General features: G+C 38.3%; 1 protein-coding gene across 1 annotated transcript in view; it reads left to right on the plus strand.

Moving 5' to 3' along the window:
- LOC131679301 (fibropellin-1-like) overlaps positions 1 to 16,652 on the plus strand; it is a 489,726-nt gene extending 473,074 nt beyond the window's left edge. Inside the window, exons 6-7 of the mRNA XM_058960011.1 lie at positions 7,551 to 7,652; positions 16,281 to 16,652. Coding sequence (XP_058815994.1) covers positions 7,551 to 7,652; positions 16,281 to 16,447 — 269 coding nt within the window. The 3' untranslated portion in view covers positions 16,448 to 16,652. The remainder of the gene's footprint in view (positions 1 to 7,550; positions 7,653 to 16,280) is intronic.
- The last annotated feature ends 854 nt before the right edge of the window (positions 16,653 to 17,506 follow it).

Consider the following 17,506-nt stretch of genomic DNA (forward strand, 5'->3'; position numbering starts at 1 on the left):
TTTTATAGCATTAGCCAATTGATTGCATACTTGCTGGCTGATTTTTATAGTGAATATATGACTCGCAGATTATTATTTGTCGATATTGCTGCTTTGAACCTGGGTATTCCGAGTTTGATGGGAAAGTTATCTGTATGAACCAACGACGTTGTTTTCGACTGATTTTTAATGTTAGCATAATATTCCACGCATCCGTCAAGGGCAAAACGATTATAGATGTAGAAGACGTTTCCAGAACGCACACATTAAACTTTGCCCAAGCCTATGTGCTGCTTGTTTTCCTGGTGTCATACGCTTTGTTTTTATTCAGTTTTACTCACTAATACAGCTGCCTATATGATGATAGACTGAATAGCTTTATAATATCTTTTCAGATAAGGAAAGAGGGGCTATTTTTAGATTCTAAATAGTGCGCTTTGGCGCTTCTCTTGTACGTTAACATATTTTACATGGTTTTTAGAAATAATGTCGATGCGACATGGTAACATTGAGCGGATATTTTACGTACATTACTATACGGAGAATACGACAAATCTTATTTAGGATTCCGCATAGATTCAAAGCAACAAATGAGTTTTGAGGTTTCAAAATAAGTCTCTTTTGAGGATTTGTTATTGGCATTTTTGATATGGGGAAGACTAAACAAAACAGTATAATTATCTCGCACCTAATAAATTGCTAGAAATGCAAATCTTCCACAGAAGTTATATCTATCAACTGCAAATATAACAGATATATGAGAAAATTCGAGAAATTGTTGATGCTTCTTCGATGGGACGAATTCTTGAATATTTCATGTTTTTGTCTGTTACACATTTTCTTCCAAATTTGATTAAATTTTAAGGAGGAAATTAACAAAAAAATTGCATTTAAGTTTTTAGATTTTTCGAGGATTATCTAAAACGCATTCAAATCACTTGTTAGTGCAATCATTAAATATCAAACTTATCTTACGGGGAATGAAAACATATAATACTCAAGTAAACTCAAACACTTTTTATGCGGAGGATTAAATAAAAAAGTCACGATAGTTTAGAAATTTAAAAAACGCGCATACTAGAAACCCACAAACTGGATAAGTTTGGAGTGTTAAAAAAAACCGTCATCTCTTAATCCAACTGCAACCAAGTAAGTCAATCAAACACCTTACTGACACGTTCTCCGACCACTTGCATCTAAAACTATCTATACTCAATACGCGGAATTTTGAAAATCCATGTGGAAAACGCAAATCAAAAATCAAAACCTTCGAAAATTCGCTTTAAAAAGTTCTATTACGACGCATAAAAAAGACTTCAGTGTATAAGCAAATAGACTGTCATTTGTGTAACCGTTAGTGTTCAAAGATAATTGTGAAAGAATATATAACTTACTGTAACATCATCGTTGTATGCGTACATAAATATCATATTATTAATCCAATGATAGCACCAGAAGATATAATCTTGATATAAGTTTTCTTGCATTCCTGATCGGTATACCATAAAGATAACACAGAGAGTAATAAATATCAACATGAGATATAAATTTGATAGCTTTCTGTTATGATGTTCTGATCGGGTAACCCCGCACATAGGGTTAGAGATTTTTCTTAAGAGATTTTTCTAACACGAAGAGGTGAAAGACCTTAAGGGTAAAACCTCTATAATCGAAATTAAAAAAAATTGACAATTCAGGTATATTTCAACTGTATATAGGGAACACGGGGAGACATGACCAAGTTTTCAGCTAAACCTGCATAAATCTCTAAAAACATTTTCATTTCATCAAAACTCATTGAGATGTGATGTGCAAAGGTATTGTGCGTGTTCATAATTTTTTTGCAGAATTTTTAATTCACTTTTGCAAGTTATAAAAGTTGACCAAGGCCTGGGGAGACTTGACCAAGAGAATATTGAAAAATCTGGACAAAAAATAGTGATATAAAACATACTGAAATCTTTTTTTCCATATTGTCGAGATCCTTAGGTAGCAGTAAAAAATATATTTTGTGTACTGCTTGCATTGCATGTTCACGCGATACGAAATTAGCCATATTACTGCTAGCTTTGATAACTAGTACTAAAAGATATAGACAGATGTTTTAAGTGAGATTTTTGTGTGACGTGATTAACATTAACAGTAGGTACCACAGCACAGTAAATATCAGATTTTTTAAATCTGTCTTCAGCTTATTGCCACTTAGTCATTAGTCCTTACGTTCAATGTCGTACAAATTGTAGTAATAACTATTCCAATGGTCCGATTAATGTAAAATTATTTCACTACTTCCTAAGGAATAATCAGGAATCAGAATATATTGGCTCAAATGGCACGTTCCCCGTACATAGTCGGGGATTTGTGCCTGGAGTCCGGTAACAGCGCTCTGGCAACCATAGTTGGTTCTCCTGAACGGAACTCGCAGAAGAGAGTTATTACGTAGAGCTCGAATGCGGGCTTGAAGATCCAGACGTCAGAGGATTGTAGGGCAATCCACTCTGGCAGAGAGTAAGTCCGAGAGCAGTCCTTCCGAATGCTGAGTGTATCGAAGTGTATTAGCTGGCAACGGTTTTCATAGCTCGGCAGCTGAAATCTGTTTCGCCATGGGAGATGCCGAAGGGCGAAGCGTATGAACCCGCGTTGAACAGCCTCGATTCTGTCAATCCCGTTCTGGTAGTACGGATTCCAAACAGCCGAACAATATTTTAACGTTGAGCGGACCAAGATGGGGGGGGGGGGGCGGGGAAGATGAACCCAAGCTGTCGTGATGCCTTATCCACGATGTATGAAGTATGTGGTTTGAATGTTAGTGCCGAATCCATGATGACTCCGAGATCTTTGATGTGAGAGTGTCTTGGAATACTCGATCCGAAGAAATGGTAGTTAAACTGAGTCGGATGGCGTTTCCGTGTGAACGTAACGATTGAGCATTTGCTCGGGTTTAAAACCATTCTGTTTAGATCACACCACGTACTAAAGCTGTCCAGTTCCCTCTGAACAATCTCTGCATCGGTTTTATCCCGTATTTGTTGAAAAATTTTCATGTCGTCGGCGAAAGAAAGGCGGGGTCCTTGTAATGTGAAATTGACGTCATTAAAGTAGAGGAGGAATATTACTGGACCGAGATGGCTTCCTTGTGGTATGCCGGATGTAGCGAAGAATGGTGCAGATAGACAGTCCTTAATGGTGATTTGAAGTTGCCTTCCATCGAGGTAGGAACGAAACCAGCGCAGAAGTTGTCCATGAATGCCGACTTTGTCCAGCTTCGCTATTGCAATATCATGGTTGATTTTGTCGGAAGCCGCAGATAGATCCATATAAATAGCATCGGTTTGCAATCCGTCAGCGAATCCATCTATTACATATGTTGTGAACGAGATCAGGTTTGTCGTTGTCGATCGTTTAGGCATGAAACCGTGTTGGTCATCTGCAATGTAGTGTTTGCAGTGAAAGAAAATAGGATCTAACACAACCAGCTCGAACAGTTTTGATACAGCACTTAAACACGAGATTCCCCGATAATTGTCAATGTTCGATTTGTTTCCTTTTTTATGAACTGGAAACATGTGCGCTGCTTTCCAGCAGGAAGGGAAGTAGTGAGTGATAGCTCGAAGACTCGCCGAAGTGGTTCAAGAAGCCCGCTGATGCACTTTTTGACAAAAATCGAGGGAACACCATCTGGACCCGGAGAACAAGATGCTTTCAGTTTGGCATTTGCTGCAAGAATGGCAGCATTATCGACACAAATTCGGTTGATGGTTCGTCCTAGAGAAGGAGTTAAATTGGCGGCGGCAGCGACTTGTTGTGGTGACAGGCGCTCGTTAGAAAAAAAACGCTTGAAAATTTGTCGGAGAACAGTTGGCAAATTTCTTTAGTGTCGGTGCCTAAAACTCCATTAAACGACATACAAGATGGTAAACCGGAGTCTTTTCACTGCTCGTTAACATACTTCCAGAACGACTTGGGCTTGAATTTCAGCTGACGCGCGACGTTTCGCTGGTGTCTAAAAAAGGTGCGTCTGCTTTGTTGTTTGTATTCGTGGTTGAGTTGAAAGTAGTAATTTCGTAATGCAAGTGTCTTATGCTTCGAGAATTTTTTAAATGCAGCTCGTTTGACTGATTTTAAACGTCTAAGGACGGTTGATTGCCAGGGAGGGTGGTCATCGGTACTAATTGTTCGTTTTGGCACATGGCGGTCGATAAGGTAGTTAAGAATACTAGAAAACGACATCGCTGCTTCGTTCGCGTCGTCATTGTTATAATTTTCGTCCCAGCTTATATCCAACAGCGTGCCAACGATGCTGTCGTAGTCAGCGTTTTTAAAATCGTAGACGACAGAGCTTGAGACGTCTTCAAAATTCACTCCTAGGTTACCAGCGAATACAAGATGTAGTGGGGGATGATGACGCACCTATTTGACTAAAGGAGTCGGTGCAGTGCAGCAATACGGAGCGTAGTCCCGGGCACTTACAACACAGAGGTCCAATGTGCGTCCATTCTCGTTGGTGACATTATTAATTTGCCGAAGAGTTGCGCTGCTGTAGTTGACCAAAATACAACTGGCATTGTTAATAAGCGCAGATTTGTCGATATCTAATCGTAGAAAACCATTACTTGCCTGGCACCACGTCAAGCCAGGTAAGTTGAAGTCGCCCAGTATAACAATATCATCGACGGGGCGGCGATCGAGGCGATAAAAGAAACGGAGGAAAGATGTACATCGATCAGGCTGGAATCACGAATTCTGTCAGGTGGAAAATACACAACACACAGGAACAGATTGCGATCGGCAAGTTTCACTGATATCCACACTTGCTCGGAGCTCGCCCACCGGTCATCATTGATCACTCGGGCTTTTATACCACGGCGAACGGCGATAAGCACACCACCGCCTGATGTCTTGTGGCTGTTGAGGGCATTGCGGTCACAGCGATAGACATCGAATGTTGAACCAAAGACCTGGCGAGACAGAGTACGGTTGTCGAGCCACGTCTCGGTCAAGGCTATAACGTCGTAGCAGCAACCCGTGGTCGCGAGCAAATAGCTGTCCGTTGATGAATTTAAGCCACCAACATTCTGGTAGTAAACCTCGATGTTTTTTGGAGGACGGATCAGGTACAGCAGAGAGCGAAGCCATGTTGCCGTGTAGGAAGATGCTTTCGTCAATCCCACGAACAGTATCGGAATGGTTCACGGTCGCTTGGTCGACTGTGGTGAGGGATTCGAGGCATCCCGAATCAACTGCGTCACGCCACAAAATACGACTATCGTTGTCGTCGAGAGAAATGATTGGCATCTGATAACAAGATGGCGGAGCAAAAGGCAAAAAACTGGAAGCGAAGAATGCATCAGAGCTTGAAGTGTTCGGAACAGATGTATACTTGCCATTTGCGGCAGGTTGGAAGGCCCTTTCACCCATCCTACACACAGGACCGGGACGACTGATGATCGCTGGCTGCAAGTACTCGACTGTAGCGGGGGAATCGAGGGCTTCCATAGTGCCAACTGCGGTGCGTCCCAGTATGCGTTGAAACCCGATGGCGGAATGCGGCGAGCGGGAATGGGGTGGTAGCAGCTTACGGCGAGAGTCGTACGATGAGCTAGAAGCGTGAATCGGTTCAACCGTTGTATCGTTACAATTTGTATAATACTTGCCGAGAAAGGCGGCTTGGAAGACCCTTTCTCCACCCACACGTACAGGACCGGGACGACTGCTGAACGCTGGCGGCAAGGGCTCGACTGTAGCGGGGGGATCGAGGGCTTCCATAGTACCAACTGCGTTGCATCCCAGTATGCAATCGGCATCGATACTCCTTCACAAGGGCGGTGTAGCTTGATATAGTGGCATGGCCAATCGTTGCGGAGTCCTCTGCAGGACCATTGATGGGCCGGGTTGCATTAGAGAAGTACATGCTTCTTCTGGAGGCGGTGGAAAATCAGTCGGCGGGCTCCAAATGTTCTGAGTACGGCTGTCTTCAAATTCCCTGAACAGTATGCCTTGCGGCCATGTGTCTGGGTTAAGAGCTGCATCACGGTACTTTGGGTGAACTCCAACTTTGAAGGGTATGAAGTTCAAAGCACTGACGTCTATGCCTTTTTTAACAAGCGGAATAACCTTTATCTCGTCGTTACAATTTAGTCCTTCTTTAGACATTTTTTCGACAGTCTCTTTGCTAACACTAGGATGAAAGCGGAAAAGATACATCCAGAGCAACGGCGCGGAAGGTGAAACTGTAACAATGTTGCTATTATCGACTAGCTTTCGACCACCAACAAGAATATTGCTCGGATCAGGGCCATACTCGCGACGACGTTTCTGAGGTGATCGAGAGGTACCGGAGTTTGGCCGGACTGGAGTAGATGTTGAAACCTTTCTAGCGAGGCGTGAAATTTGCTGGTTATTTTTGGATAACTCGGCATTTAGTTCAGCACAGACGCCATCCGTTTTCCCAGCGATAGCAGCGATAACACATCCAAGTGAAGGAACGGTGTCGCGAAAGCGAGCAAACTTCATCAGCTTGACAAATTCATTGCACATCCAAAATAAATTTGGGTTTTCCGCAAGTTTTTTCAAAAACTAATTGTTGGCATACTTCAGGAATAATTGCAGTCTGTAGAATTGAAAATGCAAAAATGTAGGTTTTCCCATACTAATCTCCATACAAATTTCAAACGCAATGCGCTACGCCGGGTCAACACCAATCGACCCAAAATTTTGCACAGTTGTTTGGGACCCCAAAAGGAACCAAAAAAGTGCTGTGCTGAAAAAACGATCATTTTGCCCCACCCTAACATACATACATGCGGGGAGTGGGCGTAGCGTATTGGTAAATCGATTGCCTTGTACGCAGCGCACCTGGGTTCGAGTCCCGACCCCGCACATAGTGTTAGAAATTTTTCCTAAGAGATTTTTCTAACCCGAAGAGGCGAATGACCTTAAGGTTAAAACCTCTATAATTGAAATAAAAAAAAATAATTTTACATAGAAAGTAAATTGCCAAAAGAATGTTTTCATTTGCTTTAAATTCGGTTGCAAATCGACCGTTACGAGTGAAACGAAACCGGTTCTGAGATTTTTTAACAGATACCAACACTTTATATAATAATTAAACTTGAAACATCTACAATACGCACATCATTTTTTTTTACTTTTATTATAAAATCAACAAACTGATGGATTTCGGGATTAGCTTACACAAACCCTTGTTCACGGGTTCCATTTATTTTATCCTCAAATTGTACTTCCGTCGAGTGCTTATCTGATCCACCAGCAGCGAGATTACACAAATACCAAATTTACCCACGACAAACAGTACCGGTAGCTAGATCGCTGTCTATACTCCATAAATATATTCATGTGCACACAATTTGCATTCAGGTTTCCACAGTACCAGGGTAAATGACCATACTGTTATCCTCGAGTACTCCCAAGCGTAGCCGAATGGGTCAAATGTCTGAATTCATTCGCACCTACCTTGCAGCATACTTTATTAGCCCGATTTCGCAAAGCAATTTTCCATACCCAACCATTTCATTCAGTACTGATTCCCGTTTCCTCCTTTCTTCGCACAGGTTGCCATCTGGATAACGGAGAGGACTGCTTTCGCCAGTGCATTTACACCGAGGACGGCGGCAAGGACGCTTGCAAATGTGATCAAAGCATATCGTCTTCCGGTGAGTATAATCTGTGCCCGATGCAGCCAGTGTCAGTGAGTTGCTTTTTTGTGAAAACATATACGTAGGTACAATATACAAATAGAGGGGTTGGTAGAAAGGGGCATCTTTTTTGTGCATAAATTGAGAAAGAATGGGATTACATTGTACTTTAGTTGAAAATGACTAAGTGAAGTACGTATTTCTTCGCAATAGTAAGAACAGAACGCAGTGAAATTGTAGCGAACAACCCTATCTTTGCACAGTGTTTTAAAACGTCGTTTTCGTGCTCAAAATTAATAGCGTCTAAACTGTTAACTTTAGAAGTATAGTTTGTTTGGAGAAGTTGTTGCCCTTATGATTGCGCATCCACAATAATATACCGTTCAGTGATTAATTCACCTATAAGTGTTATACGAAATTTATTTTCTGAACTAATTAAGATAGAGGTTTCGTGTCTTCGGCAAAGTTGTATCAAATGTTGCTACAAAAGAAATTGCAGAAGATACCATATATCTAGCTACAATGGTTTACAAGTTATGGAACATATCATATGGAAGACCCCTTAAAACTAGTTTTTTCATGATAACTTTTAATGACATTCTCCTATCTTCTTGGAATCTTCCACAATGTTGTTTGCGGTATCGAAACACATATTTTTGCCGAACATAGTTACTTCCTATCTGTTCCAATTAAAAAGATATTCTAAATTTTGCGACATTTTTGGGGTAACTTCCACCTTAAATAACTCATTAAGGAGCAAAAAGGAGCAAACAACATCATAACATACTGAAAGTACTAGCTTTTTACTTTCATATAGTGACCCAATTGTTAGTCGACGCGATTCTCCCCGAGTGTTATGTTCAAAACAATATGCCATCGCAGTGGTATAAAATACAATATTCGAGCGCACTGCGATAAGCAGCTTAGTCTTTTCATGGTAAATTGTATATAACATATTCATCGATAATATACTATAAAAAAGGAAAAGGGAACTTTGGCCACAATAAAGATCAAAGTACGAAACGTAGCCTACAGTGTGTTCGAGAAGTGCGTCAAGTGAAATTTAAGCAATCTGTCGATACTGGTTAGCTTGAAAAAATGACGGAAATCCCACCGTCAGTTTTGCAACAATTTTAATTAGTGATATGGAGTGACAATTATAGTGGAGCTTGATAAACGTTACCTGTTCACAATATGGATCCTGTTGTGACTGAAGCTCAGGGATGGCAAAAAAGCATAAAACGATTTTCAGAAGACGCCAAAGCTCTTCTGGCGGAATAAGAAAGCTTTGACGATGACACAGAATACGATTATCAAAAATAAATTTATTTATCTAATTTATAAAGAAAATATCAATATTATTAAACACATCCAAATCTACACTGTAGATTCTACAGTTCGATTTGTTAAAGGCAAACCATATGCATTGCTTGTTATTGACGAACGTGTTCTATGCAATTTACCATGAAAAGATGAAGCTGTTTGTCGTAGTGCGCTCGAATATAACATTTTATACCACTGCGATGCCATATTGTTTTGAACATAACATTCGGGGAGAATCGCGTCGACTAACAATTGGGCCACTATATGAAAGCAAAAAGCTAGTACTTTCAGTATGTTATGATGTTGTTTGCTCCTTTTTGCTCCTTAATGAGTTATTTAAGGTGGAAGTTACCCCAAAAATGTCGCAAAATTTAAAATATCTTTTTGATTTCAACAGATATGAAGTAACTATGTTCGGCAAAAATATGTGTTTCGATACCGCAAACAACATTGTGGAAGATTCCAAGAAGGTACGAGAACGTCATTAAAAGTTATCATGAAAAAACTAGTTTTAAGGGGTCTTCCGTATGATATGTTCCATAACTTGTAAACCATTGTAGCTAGATATATGGTGTCTTCTGCAGAAATATTTTCTATAACTTTGCCGAAGACACAAAACCTCTATCTTAATTAGTTCAGAAAATAATTTTCGTATATCACTTATAGGTGAATTAATCACTGAACGGTATATTCCTGTGGATGCGCAATCATAAGGACAACAACTTCTCCAAACAAACTATACTTCTAAAGTTAACGGTTTAGACGCTATTAATTTTGAGCACAAAAACGACATTTTAAAACACTGTGCTTTGGTATTAAATTAGTTTTTTTTTATTTGGGGAAGCTAGGAATGGCTGGCAATTTATATTTAATTAGATGTTTGACCTACAGGTCTGCTTGAATTGAAACTTACCTTTTATTTACTAGACCTGTTTCCTGTTTTCAGCGGATCATCATTTAATCAGCGACATCTAATTGAAATATTGTTGGAACAATTGTGGTTGTAAATCAGATACCAATATCAATTGCACAAAAAATCATCTGAGAAGTTTCTAATCTAGCAAAGATCCAATATTAAGATCAAGAGCATGATAAAACATTGAAGCCTTGTTATTTTCAATTAGTGTTTACATGTACCTACCTTCCAAACATGCTAAAATGATTACAGCAGTTTAGGTATTCCACACTTCTCTACTCTCTGCATGTCTTCTGTCACCCGGAAAGGCTATAATTGCAATCTCTTCTCCGACTATTAATTTACCCATCCTTTTTTAGCAGCACATAGATTGGTCAACTCATTATACTTGCAAATCGAGCATGAACACGCCCCGACCAAAAAAAAACCTTCTACCGGATAAGCTTCTTATCTGGTCAAAACCAACCGGCCATTCCATTTTCCATTAGCAACTTTTACGCAACAACTTTTGGATGTGGTGAAACCGATAAAAAGCTGCAGCCAGGAACCATTGAAAAACTAGTCACTCGTTGAAATTTCACTCTGCCAACCCAGAAATTCCGCAAAGTTAACGAACTGATAAGACACTGCTGATGGTTCATTGAATCTTGAAGGGTGGCTACGCTTCCTGGCGGCTGGTCGGGATTTAACCCAATTTACATCAAATATTCACCAGGACATCCGTGGAAACCATTGAACCTTCCGGCAATAGAAACCGCACCAGCTTAATAGTGACTTTGAAATTATCCATCGAAGCGAACGGGAAACCTTGCTCTCGAAATCCGTTGTCGGAATGTATCCAAACGGAACGGATTTGAAGAGGGCTAGGTAAGGGAATTAGTTTTTTTCTCTTTTGAAAGCATCGCATGGAAGCATTCCTTAGGAATTGGGTAGTCGACAGTCACTTAATGCTAAGGTTAATGCTTTTTTGAGAATAACACTCAGGTTTTATATGTTCAGTGACCTTATCCCTGTAGTTTTGTCAATTTTAATTCAACATAAGGAACGATGACTATTTAAATAAAATATTTTGTGGTAAAACAGTATTGCAATTGCTTCCCGGAAATTGAAAGGGAATTTAGAAAGTATTTGGCTCTGCTGGCAATATTTCATAGTGATAAAATTGGAAATATTGATTATGTTGAACCACATAATAGTACCAAAAAACGATGATTAATTTTCATATTAAGCCTTTTGTTCAAATTAACATCAGGCAGAATTTGTCATTAACCCATTGCTACCCGACCTATTTTTCATGCGCAGAACAAATTGAGTTTTCCGGCGGGGAAACGTGAAATGGGTATTCAAATGAAAATATTTTTTAACTCAATTTAACTGATAGTAAGGAAGATTTGATAAGAATTGAAGAAGAGTCAGTAAAATGACTCCTGAGATATAATGGTCGACGCAAAAAAGTTTTTCAAAAAAAATTCAATTCTAAAATAATCAAGTTTAACGGTCATTCGTACTGTGACTCTCAAAGCGATCAGTTGATCTTTCCAGTCCGTGCAGTGTATAGCGACAAATAATAGTGCTAATCCGTGTTCAAGGTTGTCTTGCCTCTTCGAAGTTTCGAACTTTTTTCTTCTTTTGTGCGTGTGTTAACCGTTAGTCGACTAGCGGAGCAATAGCAGTGCTTCATTTCAGTGAGCTGCCTGGATACCGTTATTCCAAATAAGCACAGCTATTATTTCACGTTCCCCCTTCTTGGTTCTCCTTCTAACGTGCAATGGGAAAAAAGTCTGTGCAAAAATGACTACCCCTGACAATGGTTCGCCACAAGGAGAGATGTAAGTCGAAATAAAATCGGATCCCCGGTTCAAGCTCGGCCACCGGGTCCTTCGTGATCTTCTTCCGGACCAAAGACAAAAAGTGTTTGAATTTATTGGAGATTTCTCGAATTCTGACAGAACAATATTCGGCCGTGTCAGAAATATCTAAAATACGCCCTGATAAGCTTCGGGTGGAGGTAAATAGTTTAATTCAAAGAATATTGCTTGCTACGGGCCTTTACGAAGAAGTAAAGAGTATCTGAACCAGCTATTCGGGTTAAAGTATGCGGGGTCGTTTCCGATTCGAGTTTCAGCCAGTGAAAGTACTGGAGGGCAAACGTTTGCATACAGTATCAGTCGTAGCTGACAGAAAGAAGACATATCGTCGCTGTTGTGCTATCTTATGACAAACGCCATTTTGGGGTAAACTAAGTTGGATATGCCACATTACTCGCCTAACGAATCTCTACAAGATGGCGTTTCCAGAATTTTGAAATTTTGCTTAGTTACTGAAATATAGCGAGAAAAGTGATCAGAAATTGTGAGTTTTTTTTAATCATTATATATTGGGAATGGCTCAAGTTATAATGAAGTTTTAGTTGCTTATATCTGTGAAAATGTCGTAGAACCACAATGGCATTATAACTTAAAAAAAACATGTATTGGGAGAAAAACGCAGTTTTAGCTTTAAACTGAAAATATTGCCTATTTGGCAACACTGTAACCAAAAATAACTATTTTTTCTAGATTCCCTGACTCATTTCTTTCAAAATGCAATCAACCGATTGTTTATAGACCAAATGAAACCAAAGATATGAATAAAAGTTCATAATTGGTGATTTTTTTTCTATGGAAAATTTTTCATGCACGATTATGACACGTCATACAAATTTTTTCATCAATACACACCTATGACACGTGTGAGTGCGACTTTTGTTTATATTTTTAGTGAAAACTCGCAACATAGTCAACGAATCTTCGTAATATTTGAGAGTTTAATACAGAATAGGCATCAATTGTCTTCTCTGAATTGTTACTACCATTTATAAGTTTCATGATATTCAATCTCAAACTTTAAAAATCGTTTTTCTTGAAATGTGCAAAATGGCGCTTGTCATAAGATAGCACAACAGCGATGATATGTCAACTCAGACTCCTATCGAGTTACTTTCGCCGGGTCTGCCCTACTTAACTACCTTTTCTTTCACAAGGTCTGTTCGCCATTTAATGCTACGTGTCATTAACTGTACTAATTGCAAACAATTGTAGCAATAAGGTACATTGTAGAAAATGCGGTGGGAATTATGTGGATGGTTCCTGTGGAAGGGATGCTGAAAAGTGTCTCTACTGTGGGAAAAACCCATATAATCTCCCGACATGCGTACAAACAGTCTAGGAATCTGGTGACCAGATTTTTTTTCTAGATGTTTCAGGTCATGAGTTATTCATAGCGGCGGAGGAATGATTGGAGTAAAACAAAATGCAGCATACACACTTAGTTGAGCTGGGCGATTTGCCGCACAGCCGTGCGATCAGTAAATGTTTATGCTGATATCTCGTAAAAGTGTAATTTGTTAGTTGATTTTCAGCGAAATATTTCCCGAATCTCAACGAAAAATGACTTTGTCGAGTGCTCGGCTGTTCAATCGCGGTAAAAGTTGCCAAAAATGCTGAGATTCGGCAGCAAAAATTAAGTATGTAAGTCAAAATAATACTTATGATTCAATATCAAACCTAGAACTATTACTCAAATTTACGAAAAAAAATTGCTGATTTTTGTATAGAAAAAGTAAAACACAATAAAATAAGTTTACCCTATTTATAGGTGCCACGGATCAAACCTTCTTAACTTTACTGTGCATAGCTTAGAAATTGAAAAAAGTGCCTGCATTTTGGTTTGCAACTTCCATTCTTTTATATAGTTGAATTTGGCGTAAAAAATGTAAAAATCTTCAATAAATTTGAAGCGAATGCATACACACAGTTTTCAACAATATTATTTGGTTTTAATGCCTTCGCATTTGTTTGGAACATCGTTTGTACGAAAAGTCACAGTAGAACTAAGTTTAGAGTATTGCATAGAAAACGCTTTATAATTCGATACGATAGTTTCAGTTTTTCAACAAAATTCTTTATTGCAGCATATCTAAAACTTTGACGAAGACACCAACGTCAGTGTAAAAAGTTATTTTTTAAGTCTAAAAATGACAAATCCTGCAAAAAAATGTGTTAGGAGTGATTTTTATAAAATTAGTCAAATTTTTGAATAAAAATAATGAAAAAATTCTTCATCGGCTCCTCAAATTTAAAATTTTATCGTCGATTTACAAATAAATCCCATCTTTGATTTGGATGAAATTTTGTTCCAAGATAGGTAATTATGTTCCCTACCTACCATCAAAAATTCAAGTTGTGCGCTTTCAAGGAAAAAAAAGTTACTTAAAAAAAATTTCCTTGTCCAAACTGAATTTTTTTGAAAGTCAAATCACGCAGAATCCAATTTTCTAACTGCTAGATGCATGATATATGCAAAAAGTATCAGTATCGAATTTGGTATATATTCATAACAAACTTGAATGAAGACTGAAAGACTGGAAGACTGGAAGACTGGAAGACTGAAAAACTGGAAGACTGGAAGACTGGAAGACTGGAAGACTGGAAGACTGGAAGACTGGAAGACTGGAAGAATGGAAGACTGGAAGACTGGAAGACTGATAGACTGAAAGACTGCAGTTCAGTTGTTCATCTCAAAAGTGATAAATTTTTTGAAATATTAATTGACAAACTTTTCTAAAATTTATTTTATGTCTGATAGAGCAGCAGCACAATACAAAAAACAAGAAAAACTTCGCAAGCTTGTGTAAATTCCAGTCAAAGTATGAATTGAGCCCAGAGTGACATTTTCTGCAACATCCCATGGAAAAAGACCCTGTGATGCTATTAGTGGCACTCTCAATCGAATGGCAAAAGAGCCAGTCTTACTCGCAACTATGGGAATACCGTAACAACTCCCCGAGAGTTTTATAACTGGGCAGTTGAACAAACTGTTAAAAATATGACAAAATTAAATTTCTGCTACATATCCAATGAACAGTACAGCAAAATGTCAGAAGAACTTGAAGAGCTATATATAATAATAACGCCAAAACACTATCTGGCACTCAGAAATTCCACAGTTTTGCGCCTATTCCTGGTGGCAATAATGAAATGTTTGTTTAATTACATAAACTATTTTCAATAGGATTCTTGATTAATAAAAGTATACTTAGTTTCTAAATTAGACAATATCTTCTGACGAACTGAGTTTTATTGGATTCTGGGATGGTTATGACTTTCATTGACTTAGTTTTTGATAAAAATACACTGAAAAAAAATTAGTTTGGCAAGAAAAAGTTTTTTCAAGTAACTTTTTTTTCTTTGAAAGTGCCCAATTTGAATTTTTGACGGTAGGTAAGGAACTTAATTACCTATCTTGGAACAAAATTTTAAAAAATAAAGATAAAAAACAGATGCTTTTCCTTTTAATTCCACCTGGTGGAATTAAAAGGAAAAGCATCTGTTTTTTTATCTGAATCAATCATTTTTAGACTATAGCCATTTGAAAAAAATTGGTAAAAAAGGTTGACCCTTTTTAAAAGACAGTCTAGATCATTTTTGGAAAAAACAAAAAATGCAAACTGGCTTTTAGTGAAAAAGTCTTCATATACAGAAAGTTTCATTGAAATCTGAGAGGGTGCTGCCAACTCTGAATACGATTTAGCGCGAAATTCGTCCGCGACATTCAAACGCCCACGCGATCGAAAATGTTAACTTACCAACGCCCAAGTCCTTCGCGATGATACACGAAGACGAACATGCAATCACGATCATCCACGCACAACGACACGCCTTAGATTTCGCAAACACAAACACAATAACGCTGTCTAAAGAACGTCCAAAAAAACATTTTCCCCACGCGATCGTCAAGTGCCTACGCCGTAACACTCAATATCACAATCTTAATCATGGCCCACTGTAATTGATCTTAAGCAGTGTTTTAGTGGGTGACATTTCCCGTTTCACCAATAATTGTAGTGAGTGGATCGAAAAAAAAAATTCTAAAAAAAGGGCGATCGATTTTTGAATTTAAAGAAAAAAAATTTGAATGTCGAATGCCAAAGTCTTTGAATGGAAAAGCGTACCCATTTAACCGTGTCAAGAAAATTAATTAAAAAAACCACCATGCTAAACTAAATTACTTATTAAGTTTTATAGGATTGTCGGCTTTTGCGGTCTGATTAATCAAAACAGGTGATTTATACTGCCCGACGTTTCGGCTACTGGGTATGGCCTTTTTCAAGGGAAATACGTTATCGTTCTTCGTTTGAGCGTCGTTTGCGTCAAACGAAGAACGATAACGTATTTCCCTTGAAAAAGGCCATAACCAGTGGCCGAAACGTCGGGCAGTATAAATCACCCATTCTGATTAATCAGACCGCAAAAGCCGAAAATCCTATAAATCTAACTCCGGTCGTCTCCCCAAGTAAAAATTACTTATTAAGAATTTTCTAACTATGAACTAACTTCCCGTTTGTATTGTTCTACTCTTTCCAACAGCACGCGGTCGATCCAAATACGGAGTGACAGTGCGATTGATGAACGCATCCTACTTCGAAACGAACGAAAACGGTGATCGGCAGCTGAATGAAAATATGGTCAACCTGTTGGAGAAGCATGTAAGTACGATCACACAGAAGACGCGCAGTTGGCACTTACCGATATGATGCGGTTTAAGTGCGAAACAAAACATACAAATATTGATGTATCAGATGCTATCAGTAATCGTATTTTTACTGTGGCAATAATAGCAAAGCATTTGCAGACTGTATTTCTGTATTCGTATTAGTGTATTATTTTAATAGGCTCGAGTAATATATCGGTTATATTACCTTATTTTCGACATGAGCTGTTCTTAGAATAATTAAGCTACTGCCAACAAAGATTCTTATTCATTTCGATTATAAATATTTTAACCTTAAGGTCATTCGCCTCCTCGGGTTAGAAAAATCTCCTAAGAAAAATCTCTAGCCCTATGTGCGGTATTGCACAGTGGATCCACTCCATACAAAAGCTGGACAAAACCTCAAAAGTAGTTTAAAATGTCTGAAAATATCATCTAAGGGTAATTTTGGTGCGCTAAACTCGATTTTGATTAAATTAGGACGCTAAAATGAAAATTGGACATCCTAGGGTGGTTCTAAAAGTTTTTTTTTAATTTCGCGAAAGTGAATTTTATTAACTTCTCAAAACAGTTACTTCGTAAGTGAACAGAAACATTTTGATTTTCTTGGGTAGTCCATAGTAACGAGTTAAATAGGGTGGATCCAATTTATCGAAATCTGGTGAATAAAAAATGATGTAATTTTATAAATTTGTTTGTAGATCTTCAGTTCAATCTGAATACCATCGTAGAAAAAATAATCCCTTCATAGCTAAACGTATGCGTTTAGAATAGTTACAAAAGATAGCACATCTTAAGGTGATTGATAGAATGCCTTAAATTTTTATTGGTTTATTTATTTATAGTTATCGCCAAAGCTATTAAAAGATGACAGGTTTATTTGATTTTGATGAAGATCTCAAATCATGCTCTACTATGCTCTATTCACAGTTACTCATACGATGCATATTGCAGCTAAGCCGCTCAATACTTTTCCATTGATTTTCAATTCCAATGATGATATGAATATCTCTCCTTGTGGGTACTGACTTGGTTTTGCGTACGAAAACATCCTGAGCATTTTTACAATATTCCTGCCTATACTTTGCACTGTATGTGTATG

Source organism: Topomyia yanbarensis, chromosome 2, assembly GCF_030247195.1.
Source record: "Topomyia yanbarensis strain Yona2022 chromosome 2, ASM3024719v1, whole genome shotgun sequence".
Classification (NCBI taxonomy): domain Eukaryota; kingdom Metazoa; phylum Arthropoda; class Insecta; order Diptera; family Culicidae; genus Topomyia; species Topomyia yanbarensis.